Source organism: Nerophis lumbriciformis, linkage group LG23 (genome assembly GCF_033978685.3).
Source record: "Nerophis lumbriciformis linkage group LG23, RoL_Nlum_v2.1, whole genome shotgun sequence".
Taxonomy (NCBI): Eukaryota; Metazoa; Chordata; class Actinopteri; order Syngnathiformes; family Syngnathidae; genus Nerophis; species Nerophis lumbriciformis.
Genome location: NC_084570.2, coordinates 39666068 through 39686130, shown reverse-complemented (window position 1 = coordinate 39686130; position 20063 = coordinate 39666068). Strand labels below are relative to the sequence as shown.

General features: G+C 32.6%; 1 protein-coding gene across 1 annotated transcript in view; it reads left to right on the top strand.

Annotated features, from left to right (window-relative positions):
• The first annotated feature begins 2442 nt into the window (after window positions 1–2442).
• stac3 (SH3 and cysteine rich domain 3) overlaps window positions 2443–20063 on the top strand; it is a 31445-nt gene continuing 13824 nt past the window's right edge. Inside the window, exons 1-8 of the mRNA XM_061985389.2 lie at window positions 2443–2719; window positions 3529–3558; window positions 10861–10939; window positions 15012–15165; window positions 15225–15322; window positions 18063–18123; window positions 19385–19482; window positions 19739–19808. Coding sequence (XP_061841373.1) covers window positions 3551–3558; window positions 10861–10939; window positions 15012–15165; window positions 15225–15322; window positions 18063–18123; window positions 19385–19482; window positions 19739–19808 — 568 coding nt within the window. The 5' untranslated portion in view covers window positions 2443–2719; window positions 3529–3550. The remainder of the gene's footprint in view (window positions 2720–3528; window positions 3559–10860; window positions 10940–15011; window positions 15166–15224; window positions 15323–18062; window positions 18124–19384; window positions 19483–19738; window positions 19809–20063) is intronic.

Sequence of the window (20063 nt, the reverse complement as noted above, 5' to 3'; positions counted from 1 at the left end):
ACGTCACTATGGGAAGTTTTGACGGAGCAGAAACGTGTGAACTCGTTGGGAGTTTCCTCCTCTCCCAGCTTGCTAGCCTCAACCTGAACCTTGGTATTTACCGTGATGACGGACTGGCAGTGTGTCGCGCCTCGCCAAGGAGCAGCGAGAATACCAAGAAGCGCATATGCCAAATTTTCAAAGAGAACGGCCTACGGATCACGATTGAAGCCAACAAGCAAACCGTCAACTTCCTCGACGTCACTTTCAACCTGAGAAATAACAGCTACCAACCATTCACGAAACCCAACACAACACTCCAATACGTGCACCATGACAGCAACCACCCGCCCACCACCACGAAAAGAATACCTACCGGAATCAATAAAAGGCTATCGATGCTGTCATCTAGCAAAGCTGAATTTGACCAAGCAACCCCCCCGTACCAAAAAGCCCTTGATGAAAACGGATACAATTTCACCCTCACCTGTGAACCCACGCCAGGAAACCAGCCAAAAAAGAACAGAAAACGAAACGACATCATCTGGTACAACCCCCCATACAGCAAAAACGTCTCAACGAACATTGGACACAAATTCCTCAATCTGATTGACAAACACTTCCCCAAAGGCAACACCCTAAGAAAAGTATTCAACAAGAACAACATTAAATTGAGCTACAGCTGCATGAACAATTTACGACAAATCATCTCAAACCACAACAAAACAATTGCAAATGAGCCGTCGACCCCCAGACAGAGCGACTCCAAAACCAACAAAGCATGTAACTGTCGAAAGAAACCTGATTTCCCCCTCAACGGGGGGTGCTTACAAACATCAGTTGTCTACCAATCTAAGGTAATACGCAAGGACATTAACACATCCGACACATATGTAGGATTAACCGAGGGTGAATTCAAAACCAGATGGAACAATCACAAGGCTTCTTTCAGGAACAAAAACCTGCGAAATACCACAGAACTCAGCAAATTCATTTGGGACCTCAAAGACAATAATGTTGAATATTCAATAACATGGCAAATTCTTGCATCCAGCACACCTTACAATAGTGGTAATAAAAGATGCAACCTATGCTTGAAAGAGAAACTGTTTATTATTTACCGTCCAGACCTGTCATCCCTCAACAAGCGCAGCGAAATTGTAACAACATGCCGCCATAGACGGAAACACCTCCTAGGTAACACATGAGCCAATCACCACGCCCCTAGGCCAGCCTGTACCCACCCACTCTGTGCCCTATATAAACCATGGTATGCGAATGCTCCCATTAAAATCTCCTGATGATTGAGGGTACCCCCCCTCATGAAACAGGCCTGTAGAGATGAAATAGTCTTGTGATTTTTTTCCCACACATACATATATATATATATATATATATATATATATATATATATATATATATATATATATATATATATATATATATATATATATATATATATATATATATATATATATATATATATATATCCACATCATATATATCCACATCATATATATATGAAATACTTGACTTGGTGAATTCTAGCTGTAAATATACTCCTCCCCTCTTAACCATGCCCCCAACCACGCCCCCCGCACCCACCCCCACCCCCCACCTCCCGAAATTGGAGGTCTCAAGGTTGGCAAGTATGTCTGTATCTGATACAACTACTTTATCTGTATCTGATACAACTACTACATCTGTATCTGATACAACTACTTTATCTGTATCTGATACAACTACTACATCTGTATCTGATACAACTACTATATCTGTATCTGATACAACTACTTTATCTGTATCTGATACAACTACTATATCTGTATCTGATACAACTACTACATCTGTATCTGATACAATTACTACATCTGTATCTGATACAAGTAGTATATCTGTATCTGATACAAGTAGTATATCTGTATCTGATACAACTACTACATCTGTATCTGATACAACTACTACATCTGTAGCTGATATAACCACTATATCTGTATCTGATACAAGTACTATATCTGTATCTGATACAACTACTATATCTGTATCTGATACAACTACTATATCTGTATCTGATACAACTACTATACAGTATATGTATCTGATACAAATACTACATCCGTATCTGATAAAAGTACTATATCTGTATCTGATACAACTACTTTATCTGTATCTGATACAACTACTATATATGTGTCTGAAACAACTACTACATCTGTATCTGATACAAGTACTATATCTGTATCTGATACAACTACTACATCTGTATCTGATACAACAACTATATCTGTATCTGATACAAGTACTTTATCTGTATCTGATAGAAGTAGTATATGTGTATCTGACAGAAGTAGTATTTGATACAAGTACTATTTTGGGCGTTCAGGCAAGAGAAGTATCCAGTTTCTCCTGGTCCTGGCTGGTCCAGGTCTGAAGTCTGCAGCTGTCCCAAACGCTCACTTTGACACACGGAGACATGAGCTGAGCTCCACATTGACTTGGACACACATAGGCACCAACGCAAACACGCAACCAACAACCAACAACAACAAACAACAACAACAACACCTGCTGGCTTCCTGACCTTGCGACAAGGAAGTCACTTGCTATACAACTATACAAGACCTGGACCAGGAGGAAGTGTTTTTGTGACCAGGTGGTCCAGGAGTCCTGAGGCGGGACAAGGTTGTCCAGGAGTCCTGAGACGGGACAAGGTTGTCCAGGAGTCCAAGAGCAGCTGAAGGTACAAACAATAAACACTATAGATATATTTTTTATATTTGCATTTATTTTGAAAACATAATTTCAATAAGTTGAAATATTTGTCTTACTTGCTGATATAAAACCTTGCTAAATGTTACAAATATAAGTAGTACTGAAAAAGGACAATTATAATACTGCTAAAAACACATTACTGTTCTGAATATTACTGTACATGTACTACATATTATAATTAATATTGCTATATTGATCATTTTCCAAATATTGTAAATTACATATTTTTTTTACCTTTGATTTAAATAGTAATGCCATTGTAAATGTTCACATATTATATATATATATATATATATATATATATATATATATATATATATATATATATATATATGTGTGTGTGTGTGTGTATATATATATATATGTGTGTATATATATATATATATATATATATACACATACGTATATACAAGAAAACAGTATTACTGTATACTTTTTTTCAAATATTTCTGTGTATTTTTAAAACATTATTTCAAAATCTAAATATTCAAATATTATTTTTATTTCATTTCTCTTACTTAATGATACAAAATATTGACAAATTGCAATGCTAAAAAATACAAGTATTACTTAAAAGAGAAGATAATAATACTAATAAAACATATTACTACTGTACATGTACTATATATATTGTTGTAGTACTACTATGACTATTACTGTACATGTACTGTATATATTGTTGTAGTACTACTATGACTAATACTGTACATGTACTGTATATATTGTTGTAGTACTACTATGAGTATTACTGTACTGTACTATGTTTTATTGTTATAGGTGGAGCAGTGACAACACAAATATGGACCAGTGAGTACACTTCTGATATAAAACATTACATTAATAATAATAATTTATTTATGAAGTATTTATATAGGTATTATATAGTTTATGGTAAATAATGTGTATTTATATAGTTATTATGATAAAGTTTATGGTAAATAATGTGTATTTATATAGTTATTGTGATATAGTTTTATGGTGAATAATGTGTATTTATATAGTTATTATGATATACTTTTATGGTGAATAATGTGTATTTATATAGTTACTATGATATAGTTTTATGGTGACTAATGTGTATTTATATAGTTATTATGATATAGTTTTATGGTGAATAATGTGTATTTATATAGTTCCTATTATATAGTTTCATGGTAAATAATGTTTATTTATATAGTATTATGACACAGTATAGTTTTATGGTGAATATTGTGTATTTATATATTATTATGATATAGTTTTATGGTGAATAATGTGTATTTATATAGTTATTATGATATAGTTTTATGGTAAATAATGTGTAATTTTTTAAAAGTTATTATGATGTAGTTTTATGGTAAATATTGTGTATTTATATAGTTATTATGATATAGTTTTATGGTGAATAATGTGTATTTATATAGTTATAACGATATAGTTTTATGGTAAATAATGTGTATTTATATAGTTATTATGATATAGTTTTATGGTAAATAATGTGTATTTATATAGTTATTATGATATAGTTTTATGGTAAACAATGTGTATTTATAGAGTTATTATGATGTAGTTTTATATTATGAAATAGTTTTATGGTAAACAATGTGTATTTATAGAGTTATTATGATGTAGTTTTATGGTGAAAAATGTGTATTTATATAGTTATGATATAGTATTATGGTAAATAATGTGTATTTATATAGTTATTATGATATAGTTTTATGGTAAAAAATGTGTATTTATATAGTTATTATGATATAGTTTTATGGTAAATAATATGTATATATACAGTTATTATGTTATAGTTTTATGGTAAATAATGTGTATTTATATAGTTATTATGATATAGTTTTATGGTGAATGATATGTATTTTTATTGTTATGATATAGTTTTTTTGGTAAATAATCTGTATTTATATAGTTATTATGATTTAGTTTTATGGGAAATAATCTGTATTTATATAGTTATGATATAGTTTTATGGTAAATAATGTGTATTTATATAATCATTATGATATAGTTTTACTTTAAATAATGTGTATTTATATAGTTATTATGATATCGTTTTATGGTAAATAATGTGTATTTATATAGTTATTATAAGATAGTTTTATGGTAAATAGTGTGTATTTATAAAGTTATTATAAGATAGTTTTATGGTAAATAATGTGTATGTATATAGTTATTATGATATAGTTTTATGGTAAATAATGTATATTTATATAGTTATTATGATGTAGTTTTATGGTAAATAATGAGTATTTATATAGTTATAATATAGTTTTTTGGTAAATAATCTGTATTTATATAGTTATTATGATGTAGTTTTATGGTAAATAATCTGTATTTATATAGTTATTATTATATAGTTTTACAATATATAATGTGTATTTATATAGTTATTATAAGATAGTTTTATGGTAAATAATGTGTATTTATAAAGTTATTATAAGATAGTTTTATGGTAAATAATGTGTATGTATATAGTTATTATGATATAGTTTTATGGTAAATAATATATATTTATACAGTTATTATGATATAGTTTTATGGTAAATAATAAGTATTTATATAGTTATAATATAGTTTTTTGGTAAATAATCTGTATTTATATAGTTATTATGATGTAGTTTTATGGTAAATAATCTGTATTTATATAGTTATTATAATATAGTTTCACGGTAAATAATGTGTATTTATATAGTCATTATGATATAGTTTTACGATAAATAATGTGTATTTATATAGTTATTATGATATAGTTTTATGGTAAATAACGTGTATTTATATAGTTATTAAAAGATAGTTTTATGTTAAATAATGTGTATTTAGAAAGTTATTATAAGATAGGTTAATGGTAAATAATGTGTATTTATATAGTTATTATGATATAGTTTTATGGTAAATAATGTGTATTTATATAGTTATTATACGATAGTTTTATGGTAAGTAATGTGTATTTATAAAGTTATTATAAGATAGTTTTATGGTAAATAATGTGTATTTTTATAGTTATTATGATATAGTTTTATGGTAAATAATATGTATTTATATAGTTATTATGATATAGTTTTATAGTAAATAATGTGTATTTATGTAGTTATTATGATATAGTTTTATGGTGAATAGTGTGTATTTATATAGTTATAATATAGTTTTTTGGTAAATAATCTGCATTTATATAGTTATAATGATGTAGTTTTATGGTAAATAATCTGTATTTATATAGTTATTATAGTATGGTTTTACGATAAATAATGTGTATTTAAATAGTTATTATAATATAGTTTTACAGTAAATAATCTGTATTTATATAGTTATTATGATATAGTTTTATGGTAAATAATGTGTGTTTATATAGTTATTATAATATAGTTTTATGGTAAATAATTTGTTTTTATATAGTTAATATAATATAGTTTTATGGTGAATAATGTGTATTTATATAGTTATTATGATATAGTTTTATGGTAAATAATTTGTGTATTTATATAGTTATTATACGATAGTTTTATGGTAAGTAATGTGTATTTATAAAGTTATTATAAGATAGTTTTATGGTAAATAATGTGTATTTATATAGTTATTATGATATAGTTTTATGGTAAATAATATGTATTTATATAGTTATTATGATATAGTTTTATGGTAAATAATGTGTATTTATGTAGTTATTATGATATAGTTTTATGGTGAATAATGTGTATTTATATAGTTATAATATAGTTTTTTGGTAAATAATCTGCATTTATATAGTTATTATGATGTAGTTTTATGGTAAATTATCTGTATTTATATAGTTATTATAGTATAGTTTTACGATAAATAATGTGTATTTATATAGTTATTATAATATAGTTTTACAGTAAATAATCTGTATTTATATAGTTATTATGATATAGTTTTATGGTAAATAATGTGTGTTTATATAGTTATTATAATATAGTTTTATGGTAAATAATTTGTTTTTATATAGTTATTATAATATAGTTTTATGGTGAATAATGTGTATTTATATAGTTATTATGATATAGTTTTATGGTAAATAATTTGTGTATTTATATAGTTATTATACGATAGTTTTATGGTAAGTAATGTGTATTTATAAAGTTATTATAAGATAGTTTTATGGTAAATAATGTGTATTTATATAGTTATTATGATATAGTTTTATGGTAAATAATATGTATTTATATAGCTATTATGATATAGTTTTATGGTAAATAATGTGTATTTATGTAGTTATTATGATATAGTTTTATGGTGAATAATGTGTATTTATATAGTTATAATATAGTTTTTTGGTAAATAATCTGCATTTATATAGTTATTATGATGTAGTTTTATGGTAAATTATCTGTATTTATATAGTTATTATAGTATAGTTTTACGATAAATAATAATCCCACAGGTTGGCATTGATGATGGTTCCTGGTCAGTAGACTCCTAGGACCCGACGGAGGCAACGGTTTACGAATGTCTGTAATTTATTGAGTATACTATTGGTGGTTTTCCAGGTTTCTGATCCGTACAGCAGAATGGATTTGACATTTGAGTTAAATATTTTCAGTTTGGTTTTGAGATATTTTTTTTTTTGCTCTCCATATTTTGTTTAGTATGTTGAATGATGTTCTTGCTTTCCCTATTCTGTATTTGACATCATCTTCCCCTCCATCTACACTGATTATGCTCCCCAAGTATGTAAAACTGACTACCTCCTCTAATTGATTATGGTGCATTGTTATTGCTGTATTGTTCTTGTTATTGATACGCATGACCTTTGTTATTTGTGAATTAATCTTAAGCCCAAGAAATGCAGCAGTTCTTTGTAGTTTTTGTGATTTGTCCTGCATCTGTTGGTGAGTGTGAGCCAGGAGAGCTACTGTAGATCATCTGCAAAGTCTAGGTCCTCCAGTTGTTCGGTAAGGCTCCACTGTATGCCGGTTTGCTGTTTTTGGTTGTTTGGTTCATGGTCCAGTCAATACAGAGGAGGAAAAGGAAAGGCGAGAGCAGACATCCTTGCCGCACCCCAGTCAGGTCCTTGAAGTATGAACATTTACTGTCATGTAGGACACGACATCGCATCCCTTGGTAGGTGCTCTTGATGATGTTGATGAGATTCGGTGGGATGCCATAGTGTGCCATCAACTTCCACAGTGTCTCACGGTCGACACTGTCAAACGTCTTTTCAAAGTCTATGAAATTAATATACAGGTAAAAGCCAGTAAATTAGAATATTTTGAAAAACTTGATTTATTTCAGTAATTGCATTCAAAAGCAGCAGGAAGCATGAAGTGCTCTAAAACTTGCTGGTAGACGGCTGCGTTGACCCTGGATCTCAGGAAACAGAGTGGACCGACACCAGCAGATGACATGGCACCCCAAACCATCACTGATGGTGGAAACTTTACACTAGACTTCAGGCAACATGGATCCTGTGCCTCTCCTGTCTTCCTCCAGACTCTGGGACCTCGATTTCCAAAGGAAATGCAAAATTTGCATGGTTGGGTGATGGTTTGGGGTGCCATGTCATCTGCTGGTGTCGGTCCACTCTGTTTCCTGAGATCCAGGGTCAACGCAGCCGTCTACCAGCAAGTTTTTAGAGCACTTTGCTGACCTGCTCTATGGAGATGGAGATTTCAAGTTCCAACAGGACTTGGCGCCTGCACACAGCGCAACATCTACCCGTGCCTGGTTTACGGACCATGGTATTTCTGTTCTAAATTGGCCCGCCAACTCCCCTGACCTTAGCCCCATAGAAAATCTGTGGGGTATTGTGAAAAGGAAGATGCAGAATGCCAGACCCAAAAACGCAGAAGAGTTGAAGGCCACTATCAGAGCAACCTGGGCTCTCATAACACCTGAGCAGTGCCAGAAACTCATCGACTCCATGCCATGCCGCATTAACGCAGTAATTGAGGCAAAAGGAGCTCCAACCAAGTATTGAGTATTGTACATGCTCATATTTTTCATTTTCATACTTTTCAGTTGGCCAACATTTCTAAAAATCCCTTTTTTGTATTAGCCTTAAGTAATATTCTAATTTTGTGACACACGGAATTTTGGATTTTCATTTGTTGCCACTTCAAATCATCAAAATGAAATGAAATAAACATTTGAATGCATCAGTCTGTGTGCAATGAATAAATATAATGTACAAGTTACACCTTTTGAATGCAATTACTGAAATAAATCAAGTTTTTCAAAATATTCTAATTTACTGGCTTTTACCTGTATACCGGTGAGTTCCATTCCATGGATTGTTCTACTATAATCTTGAGGGAGGTAATTTGGTCAGCACAAGATCTTCCATTTCTGAAACCAGCCTGGTTTTCCCTCAGTTGTGCATCGACCAATGTCCGCATCCTTTCTAGTAGTATATGGTTGAGCACCTTCCCTGGCGTTGAGAGGAGCATAATTCCCCTGTAGTTTTTACACTCCCTGGTGTCTCCTTTCTTGGGAATCTTTATGATGTTGCCATCTCTCCAGTCTTATGGGACTTTTTCTTCCTCCCAGATAGCTTGCATGAGATGGAAAAGCATGCTGGAGGATGTTTTGATATCTGCTTTGAGAGCTTCTGCTGGTAGCTCATCTGGCCCTTCTGATATACCCGTATTTTCCGCACTATAAGGCGCACCGGATTATTAGCCGCACCTTCAATGAATTACATATTTCATAACTTTGTCCACCAATAAGCCGCCCCGGATTATAAGCCGCGCCTACGCTGCGCTAAAGGGAATGTCAAAAAAACAGTCAGATAGTTCAGTCAAACTTTAATAATATATTGAAAACCAGCGTTCTAACAACTCTGTCCCAAAATGTACGCAAATGTGCAATCACAAACATAGTAAAATTCAAAATGGTGTAGAGCAATAGCAACATAATGTTGCTCGAACGTTAATGTCACAACACACAAAATAAACATAGCGCTCACCTTCTGAAGTTATTCTTCATTCGTAAATCCTTCGAATTCTTCGTCTTCGGTGTCCGAATTGAAAAGTTGCGCAAGCGTGGTATCCAAAATGGCCGGTTCCGTCTCGTCGAAGTCATCGGAGTCAGTGTCGCTGTTGTTCTGTGAATCCTGCCTTCCGGAAAGCTCGGACCACAGTTGTGACCGAAATATCTGCCCAGGCATTTACGATCCACTGGCAAATGTTGGCGTATGTCGTCCGGCGCTGTCTGCCCGTCTTAGTGAAGGTGTGTTCGCCTTCGGAGCTGTGTGAAAAAAGCCACCCGGCCTCTTCGCGTAAACTTCCCTTAACCACTCGCTCATCTTTTCTTTATCCATCCATCCCTTCGAGTTAGCTTTTATGATGACGCCGGCTGGAAAGGTCTCTTTTGGCAAGGTCTTCCTTTTGAATATCACCATGGGTGGAAGTTAGCATGGCAAGCTAGAACCACAGTGAAGGATGACTTCTCATTCCCTGTGGTGCGAATATTCACCGTACGTGCTCCCGTTCCACAGTGCGGTTCACAGGAATATCAGTTGCTGTGAAATACGGTAGTAATCCGTGTGCGGATGGAGAGATTGCGTCTTTTTATGAACCGGATCCTTGTCGCTAAGTAGGAGCCATTTTGTGGTCTTTACAGATGTAAACAGGAAATGAAACGTACGGTGATATCCGCGCGTTTTTTCCTCTTCTTCCGGGGGCGGGTGGTTGCTTACAGTAGAAGAAGAAGAAGCGCTTCCTGTTCTATGGGGGCGGGTGCTTTCCTTGGCGGTTGCTTGCGTAGAAGAAGAAGCGCTTCCTGTTCTACCGGGAAAAAAGATGGCGGCTGTTTACCGAAGTTGCGAGATCGAAACTTTATGAAAATGAATCGTAATAAAGCGCACCGGGTTATAAGGCGCACTGTCAGCTTTTGAGAAAATGTGTGGTTTTTAGGTGCGCCTTATAGTGCGGAAAATACGGTAGTTGTATGGTTAATATAAAAAGTGTTGTGTTGACATGAAGTACTTGTGTTTGTACATAAAGGACAAGTTGGTGGTAACTTTGTGTATAAATAAATACAAGTGTGCGGGAAGGAGACGTGCATTATTATGAGTTAACATGATGTCATCAAATACATGTTTTTGAATATTTATTGATCTAAAGTTGTCACTTTGACTTGAATATTGGTGTGATGGATCAGGGAGGATGACAAAAATTCGGTGGACATCCACGACAACCCCCCCGCCCCCGACAACGTGGTGAGGGAGGATGGTGACACGGTGAGTGTTTACTATCATCACTACTTCAATTATTACACAATAGAACATTTACATTGTTACACAATAGAACATGATTATACAATAGAATATTTACATGATTACACAATAGAACATTGACATGATTGCACAAGAACATTTACATTGATACACAATGGAACATTTACATGATTACACAATACCACATTGACATTATCACACAATAGAACATTTACATGATTACACAATAGAACATTTACATGATTACACAATAGAACATTTAAATGACTACACAATAGAACATTTAGATGATTACACAATAGAACATTTACATGATTACACAATAGAACATTTAAATGACTACACAATAGAACATTTAGATGATTACACAATAGAACATTTACATTGTTACACAATAGAACATTGACATGATTACACAATAGACCATTGACACGATTACACAATAGAACATTTAGATGACTACACAGAAGAACATTGACATGATTACACAATAGCACATTGACATTATTACACAATAGCACATTGACATTATTACACAATAGAACATTTACATGATTACACAATAGAACATTGACATGATTACACAATAGAACATTTACATGATTACACAATAGAACATTTACATGATTACACAATAAAACATTGACATGATTATACAATAGAACATTTACATGATTACACAAGAACATTTACATTGATACACAATGGAACATTTACATGATTACACAATAGCCCATTGACATTATCACACAATAGAACATTTACATGATTACACAATAGAACATTTACATGACTACACAATAGAACATTTAGATGATTACACAATAGAACATTTACATGATTACACAATAGAACATTTAAATGACTACACAATAGAACATTTAGATGATTACACAATAGAACATTTACATTGTTACACAATAGAACATTGACATGATTACACAATAGACCATTGACACGATTACACAATAGAACATTTAGATGACTACACAGAAGAACATTGACATGATTACACAATAGCACATTGACATTATTACACAATAGAACATTTACATGATTACACAATAGAACATTTACATGATTACACAATAGAACATTGACATGATTACACAATAGAACATTTACATGATTACACAATAGAACATTTACATGATTACACAATAGAACATTGACATGATTACACAATAGAACATTTACATTGTTACACAATGGAACATTTACATGATTACACAATAGACCATTGACACGATTACACAATAGAACATTTAGATGACTACACAGAAGAACATTGACATGATTACACAATAGCACATTGACATTATTACACAATAGAACATTTACATGATTACACAATAGAACATTTACATGATTACACAATAGAACATTGACATGATTACACAATAGAACATTTACATGATTACACAATAGAACATTGACATGATTACACAATAGAACATTTACATTGTTACACAATGGAACATTTACATGATTACACAATAGCACATTGACATTATCACACAATAGAACATTTACATGATTACACAATAGAACATTTACATGATTACACAATACAACATTTAGATGACTACACAATAGAACATTTAGATGATTACACAATAGAACATTTACATTGTTACACAATAGAACATGTACATTATTACACAATAAAACATTGACATGATTACACAATTTAACATTTACATTGTTACACAATGGAACATTTACATGATTACACAATACCACATTGACATTATCACACAATAGAACATTTACATGATTACACAATAGAACATTGACAAGATTACACAATAGAACATTTACATGATTACACAATAGAACATTTAGATGATTACACAATAGAACATTTAGATGACTACACAATAGAACATTTAGATGATTACACAATAGAACATTTACATTGTTACACAATAGAACATGTACATTATTACACAATAAAACATTGACATGATTATACAATAGAACATTTACATTGTTACACAATAGAACATTTACATGATTACACAATAGCACATTGACATTATCACACAATAGAACATTTACATGTTTACACAATAGAACATTTACATGATTACACAATAAAACATTTAGATGACTACACAATAGAACATTTAGATGATTACACAATAGAACATTTACATTGTTACACAATAGAACATTTACATGATTACACAATAGAACATTTACACTACTACACAATAGAACATTTAGATGACTACACAATAGAACATTGACATAGTTACACAATAGCACATAGACATTATTACACAATAGAACATTTACATGATTACACAATAGAACATTTACACTACTACACAATAGAACATTTAGATGACTACACAATAGAACATTGACATAGTTACACAATAGCACATAGACATTATTACACAATAGAACATTTACATGATTACACAATAGAACATTTACATGATTACACAATAGAACATTTAGATGACTACACAATAGTACATTTAGATAATTGCACAATAGAACATTTACATTGTTACACAATAGAACATTTACATGATTATACAATAGAACATTTACACTATTACACAATAGACCATTTAGATGACTACACAAAAGAACATTTACATTGTTACACAATAAAACATTTACATGATTACACAATAGTACATTTACACTATTACACAATAGAACATTTAGATGACTACACAATAGAACATTGACATGGTTACACAATAGCACATTGACATTATTACACAATAGAACATTTACATGATTACACAATAGAACATTTACATGATTACACAATAGAACATTTACATGATTACACAATAGAACATTTAGATGACTACACAATAGAACATTTAGATGATTACACAATAGAACATTTACATTGTTACACAATAGAACATTTACATGATTACACAATAGAACATTTACACTATTACACAATAGAATATTTAGATGACTACACAATAGAACATTTAGATGATTACACAATAGAACATTTACTGTTGTACAATAGAACATTTACATGATTACACCATAGAACATTTACATGATTACACAATAGAACATTTAGATGACTACACAATAGAACATTTAGATGATTACACAATAGAACATTTACATTGTTACACAATAGAACATTTACATGATTACACAATAGAACATTTACACTATTACACAATAGAACATTTAGATGACTACACAATAGAACATTGACATAGTTACACAATAGCACATAGACATTATTACACAATAGAACATTTACATGATTACACAATAGAACATTTACATGGTTACACAATAGAACATTTAGATGACTGCACAATAGTACATTTAGATAATTGCACAATAGAACATTTACATTGTTACACAATAGAACATTTACATGATTACACAATAGAACATTTACACTATTACACAATAGAACATTTAGATGACTACACAAAAGAACATTTACATTGTTACACAATAGAACATTTACATGATTACACAATAGTACATTTACACTATTACACAATAGAACATTTAGATGACTACACAATAGAACATTGACATGGTTACACAATAGCACATTGACATTATTACACAATAGAACATTTACATGATTACACAATAGAACATTTAGATGACTACACAATAGAACATTTAGATAATTACACAATAGAACATTTACATTGTTACACAATAGAACATTTACATGATTACACAATAGAACATTTACACTATTACACAATAGAATATTTAGATGACTACACAATAGAAGATTTAGATGATTACACAATAGAAGATTTAGATGATTACACAATAGAACATTTACATGATTACACAATAGAACCTTTAGATGACTACACAATAGAACATTTAGATGACTACACAATAGAACATTTAGATAATTACACAATAGAACATTTACATTGTTACACAATAGAACATGTACATTATTACACAATAGAACATTTAGATGACTACACAATAGAAGATTTAGATGATTACACAATAGAAGATTTAGATGATTACACAATAGAACATTTAGATGACTACACAATAGAAGATTACACAATAGAAGATGTTGTGTGTGCAGGTCTACTTCATCTACGAGGAGGAGGTGGAGGTGGAGGAGAAGGAACCAGAACCTCCTCCTCCGGTGGTCCGGGTCAATGACAAACCTCACAAGTTCAAGGACCACTACTGCAAGAAGCCCAAGTTCTGTGACGTCTGCGCTCGCATGATCGTCCGTAAGTTGGCTTTTTGTTTGGCTTCTCACACAAGGTGACCATGACTTGACTCCTTCTAGTCAACAACAAGTTTGCTCTGAGGTGCAAGAACTGCAAGACCAACATCCACCACTCCTGTCAGTCCTACGTGGAGTTCCAGAAGTGCTTTGGCAAAATAGTAAGTGTCTCTTGTCCCACTGTCTCTGAATGCCACACACCTCCAAACACAACCTGCCACACACACTGTCGCCTCCAAACACAACCAACAAATCATCTATTTAAAAATTTTAAAATGTGTGTGTACAACCCTAAGTATGTATATATATATACAGGTAAAAGCCAGTAAATTAGAATATTTTGAAAAACTTGATTTATTTCAGTAATTGCATTCAAAAGGTGTAACTTGTACATTATATTTATTCATTGCACACAGACTGATGCATTCAAATGTTTATTTCATTTAATTTTGATGATTTGAAGTGGCAAGAAATGAAAATCCAAAATTCCGTGTGTCACAAAATTAGAATATTACTTAAGGCTAATACAAAAAAGGGATTTTTAGAAATGTTGGCCAACTGAAAAGTATGAAAATGAAAAATATGAGCATGTACAATACTCAATACTTGGTTGGAGCTCCTTTTGCCTCAATTACTGCGTTAATGCGGCGTGGCATGGAGTCGATGAGTTTCTGGCACTGCTCAGGTGTTATGAGAGCCCAGGTTGCTCTGATAGTGGCCTTCAACTCTTCTGCGTTTTTGGGTCTGGCATTCTGCATCTTCCTTTTCACAATACCCCACAGATTTTCTATGGGGCTAAGGTCAGGGGAGTTGGCGGGCCAATTTAGAACAGAAATACCATGGTCCGTAAACCAGGCACGGGTAGATTTTGCGCTGTGTGCAGGCGCCAAGTCCTGTTGGAACTTGAAATCTCCATCTCCATAGAGCAGGTCAGCAGCAGGAAGCATGAAGTGCTCTAAAACTTGCTGGTAGACGGCTGCGTTGACCCTGGATCTCAGGAAACAGAGTGGACCGACACCAGCAGATGACATGGCACCCCAAACCATCACCCAACCATGCAAATTTTGCATTTCCTTTGGAAATCGAGGTCCCAGAGTCTGGAGGAAGACAGGAGAGGCACAGGATCCACGTTGCCTGAAGTCTAGTGTAAAGTTTCCACCATCAGTGATGGTTTGGGGTGCCATGTCATCTGCTGGTGTCGGTCCACTCTGTTTCCTGAGATCCAGGGTCAACGCAGCCGTCTACCAGCAAGTTTTAGAGCACTTCATGCTTCCTGCTGCTGACCTGCTCTATGGAGATGGAGATTTCAAGTTCCAACAGGACTTGGCGCCTGCACACAGCGCAAAATCTACCCGTGCCTGGTTTACGGACCATGGTATTTCTGTTCTAAATTGGCCCGCCAACTCCCCTGACCTTAGCCCCATAGAAAATCTGTGGGGTATTGTGAAAAGGAAGATGCAGAATGCCAGACCCAAAAACGCAGAAGAGTTGAAGGCCACTATCAGAGCAACCTGGGCTCTCATAACACCTGAGCAGTGCCAGAAACTCATGGACTCCATGCCACGCCGCATTAACGCAGTAATTGAGGCAAAAGGAGCTCCAACCAAGTATTGAGTATTGTACATGCTCATATTTTTCATTTTCATACTTTTCAGTTGGCCAACATTTCTAAAAATCCCTTTTTTGTATTAGCCTTAAGTAATATTCTAATTTTGTGACACACGGAATTTTGGATTTTCATTTGTTGCCACTTCAAATCATCAAAATTAAATGAAATAAACATTTGAATGCATCAGTCTGTGTGCAATGAATAAATATAATGTACAAGTTACACCTTTTGAATGCAATTACTGAAATAAATCAAGTTTTTCAAAATATTCTAATTTACTGGCTTTTACCTGTATATATATATATATATTTTTTTAATAAGAATTCCTTTTTTAAAATAGGTTTTTAAACCATGTCCTTGATGAAAGTTGGTCAATATTTTTTTGTTTACTTTAACGCTAATAAGGGCACAATGTTATGCAGGGGTGGACTTACAACAATTATATTAGGGGAAGCACAACACATTGATTCAACAGGAAAGCTTAGCATGTAAAGCAGAAAACAAATGGTAAAGCCGAGCACAGAAATCAAGAAAACTTAGACGTAACATGTTGCATGGAAGCAAACAAGGTTGAGTGAGGTAAACAGCGGGAATAAGTAGCTCTCAGAATAGTGCCCAGGAGCAGGTGAGCGTCCTGAACACTAATCAGAGGCAGGTGAAAACAATCTGCAGTCATGGCAACTAAAACACAAACCAGGGGTGCTCAAAACAGGAAGTGAAGGAATCGAAAACCAAACAAATATGATCCAGGCAGCGGATCATGACAGTAATTGTTGTAAGTACACCTCTGCATAACTTTGTGTCCTTATTAACGTAAACAAAACATAAAGAAATATAGATCGACTTCCAAAAAAAGAATAACTATATCAACAGAAATGATTTCAAGTGCATGGATTTGCCTGAAATTTAAAAAAGGAATTTTTCAAATTAAAAACATTTTTTGAGCGACTGGAACCATTTGATCCAAAGTAAAAACAGGTTCTAGTCGTACTAGACATGATGACATTAAAAAAGTGCAGTTTTCCTGTGAGGGTGTGTGAGTAGTTAGTAAATACAAAAAATTAATAGAATAAAAGTTGTTACTTTGTGAGTGAAATGTTTTTTAACAAAGACTTTTTCACCTTCTTACTCGTCATGCAGACACACCGCCTCTTGTACACCTGTACTCATGAGTACACATGTACGCGTGAGTACATGTACTCGTGAGTACAGGATGAAAGTTGAAGATGTGAATGAAAGTTTTGACAGGATATTTATCAGACAAAGTGTTGAAAAAGTTGTTTCCATTTCAGCCGCCTGGCTTCAGACGAGCGTACAGTTCTCCTCTTTACGGCAGCGACCAGCCTGATCCAAGTCAGTCACTCATTTCATATTTATATCATCCATAAACATATTCATATCATCTGTCATCAATAAACAATATTCATATCATCTGTCATCAATAAACAATATTCATATCATCAGTCATCAATAAACAATATTCATATCATCTGTCATCAATAAACAATATTCATGTTATGAGTCATCAATAAACAATATTCATGTTATGAATAATCAATAATCATGTTATGTGTGATCAGTAATCAATAATCATGTTATGTATGATCAATAATCATGTTATGAGTGGCCAATAAACTATATTCATGTTATGAATGAGCAATAATCAATAATCATGTTATGTGTGATCAGTAATCAATAATCATGTTATGTATGATCAATAATCATGTTATGTATGATCAATAATCATGTTATGTATGATCAATAATCATGTTATGTATGATCAATAATCATGTTGTGAATGGGCAATAAACAAACATGTAATGTGTGGTCAATAATCAATAATCATGTTATGTATGATCAATTATCATGTTATGAGTGGTCAATAAACAATCATGTAATTTGTGGTCAATAAACAATCATGTAATGTGTGGTCAATAATCAATAATCATGTTATGTGTGATCAATAATGAATAATCATTTTATGAGTCAACAATAATCATGTTATGAGTCATCAATAAACAACAATCCTGTTATGAATGATCAATAAACAATAATCTTGTTATGAATGATCAGTAAACAATATTCATGTTATGAGTCATCAATAAACAAGATCCATGTTATGAATGATCAATAATCAATAATCATGGTATGTGTGATTAGTAATGAATAATAATGTTATGAGTGATCAATAAACAATCATGTCATGTGTGATCAATAATCAATAATCATGTTATGTGTGATCAATAATCAATTATCATGTTATGAGTCATCAATAAACAATAATACTGTTATGAATGATCAATAAACAATAATCCTGTTATGGGTCATCAATAAACAATATTCATGTTATGAATGATCAATAAACAATAATCATGTTATGAATGATCATTAAACAATAATCATGTTATGAATGATCAATAATCATGTTATGAAAGATCAATAAACAATATTCTTGTTATGAATGATCAATAATCATGTTATGAATGATCAATAATCATGTTATGAATGATCAGTAAACAATATTAATGTTATGAAAGATCAATAAACAATAATCATGTTATGAATTATCAATAATGATGTTATGAGTGATCAATAATGAATATTGATGTGACAGACAACCCTAACCGCAACGACCCAGTGTTTGACACCCTGAGAGTGGGAGTCATCATGGCCAACAAGGAGCGCAAGAAGAACGAGAACGACAAGAAGAATGTACGTCTCTCACACACACACACACACACACACACACACACACACACACACACACACACACACACACACACACACACACACACACACACACACACACACACACACAAACACGCACGCACACGCACACACACACGCACACACACGCACCCGCACACACATACACACACACACACACACGCGCGCACGCACGCACACACGCACACACACACGTAAGTTCCAATCAATAAGTGTTGGAGTGATCAATATGTGAGTGCAGATGATGATGATGATGGAGGAAGAGGAAGATGACAACCAGCAGCCCAAAGAGAACGAGGAAGGAGGAGAAGGTGATATCAACATGTCTGATACCGATGTCCACCCAGTATTGGATGATATCAACTAGCATGTCACACTAATAATAATAATAATACAAGTATGTACAGTATCGGGTGTGGATCACTACACTGATATGTGTGTGATATCAGACTGTATGGATCAATACATTGATATTGCTGTGATATCAGACTGTATGGATCAATACATTGATATTGCTGTGATATCAGACTGTATGGATCAATACATTGATATTGCTGTGATATCAG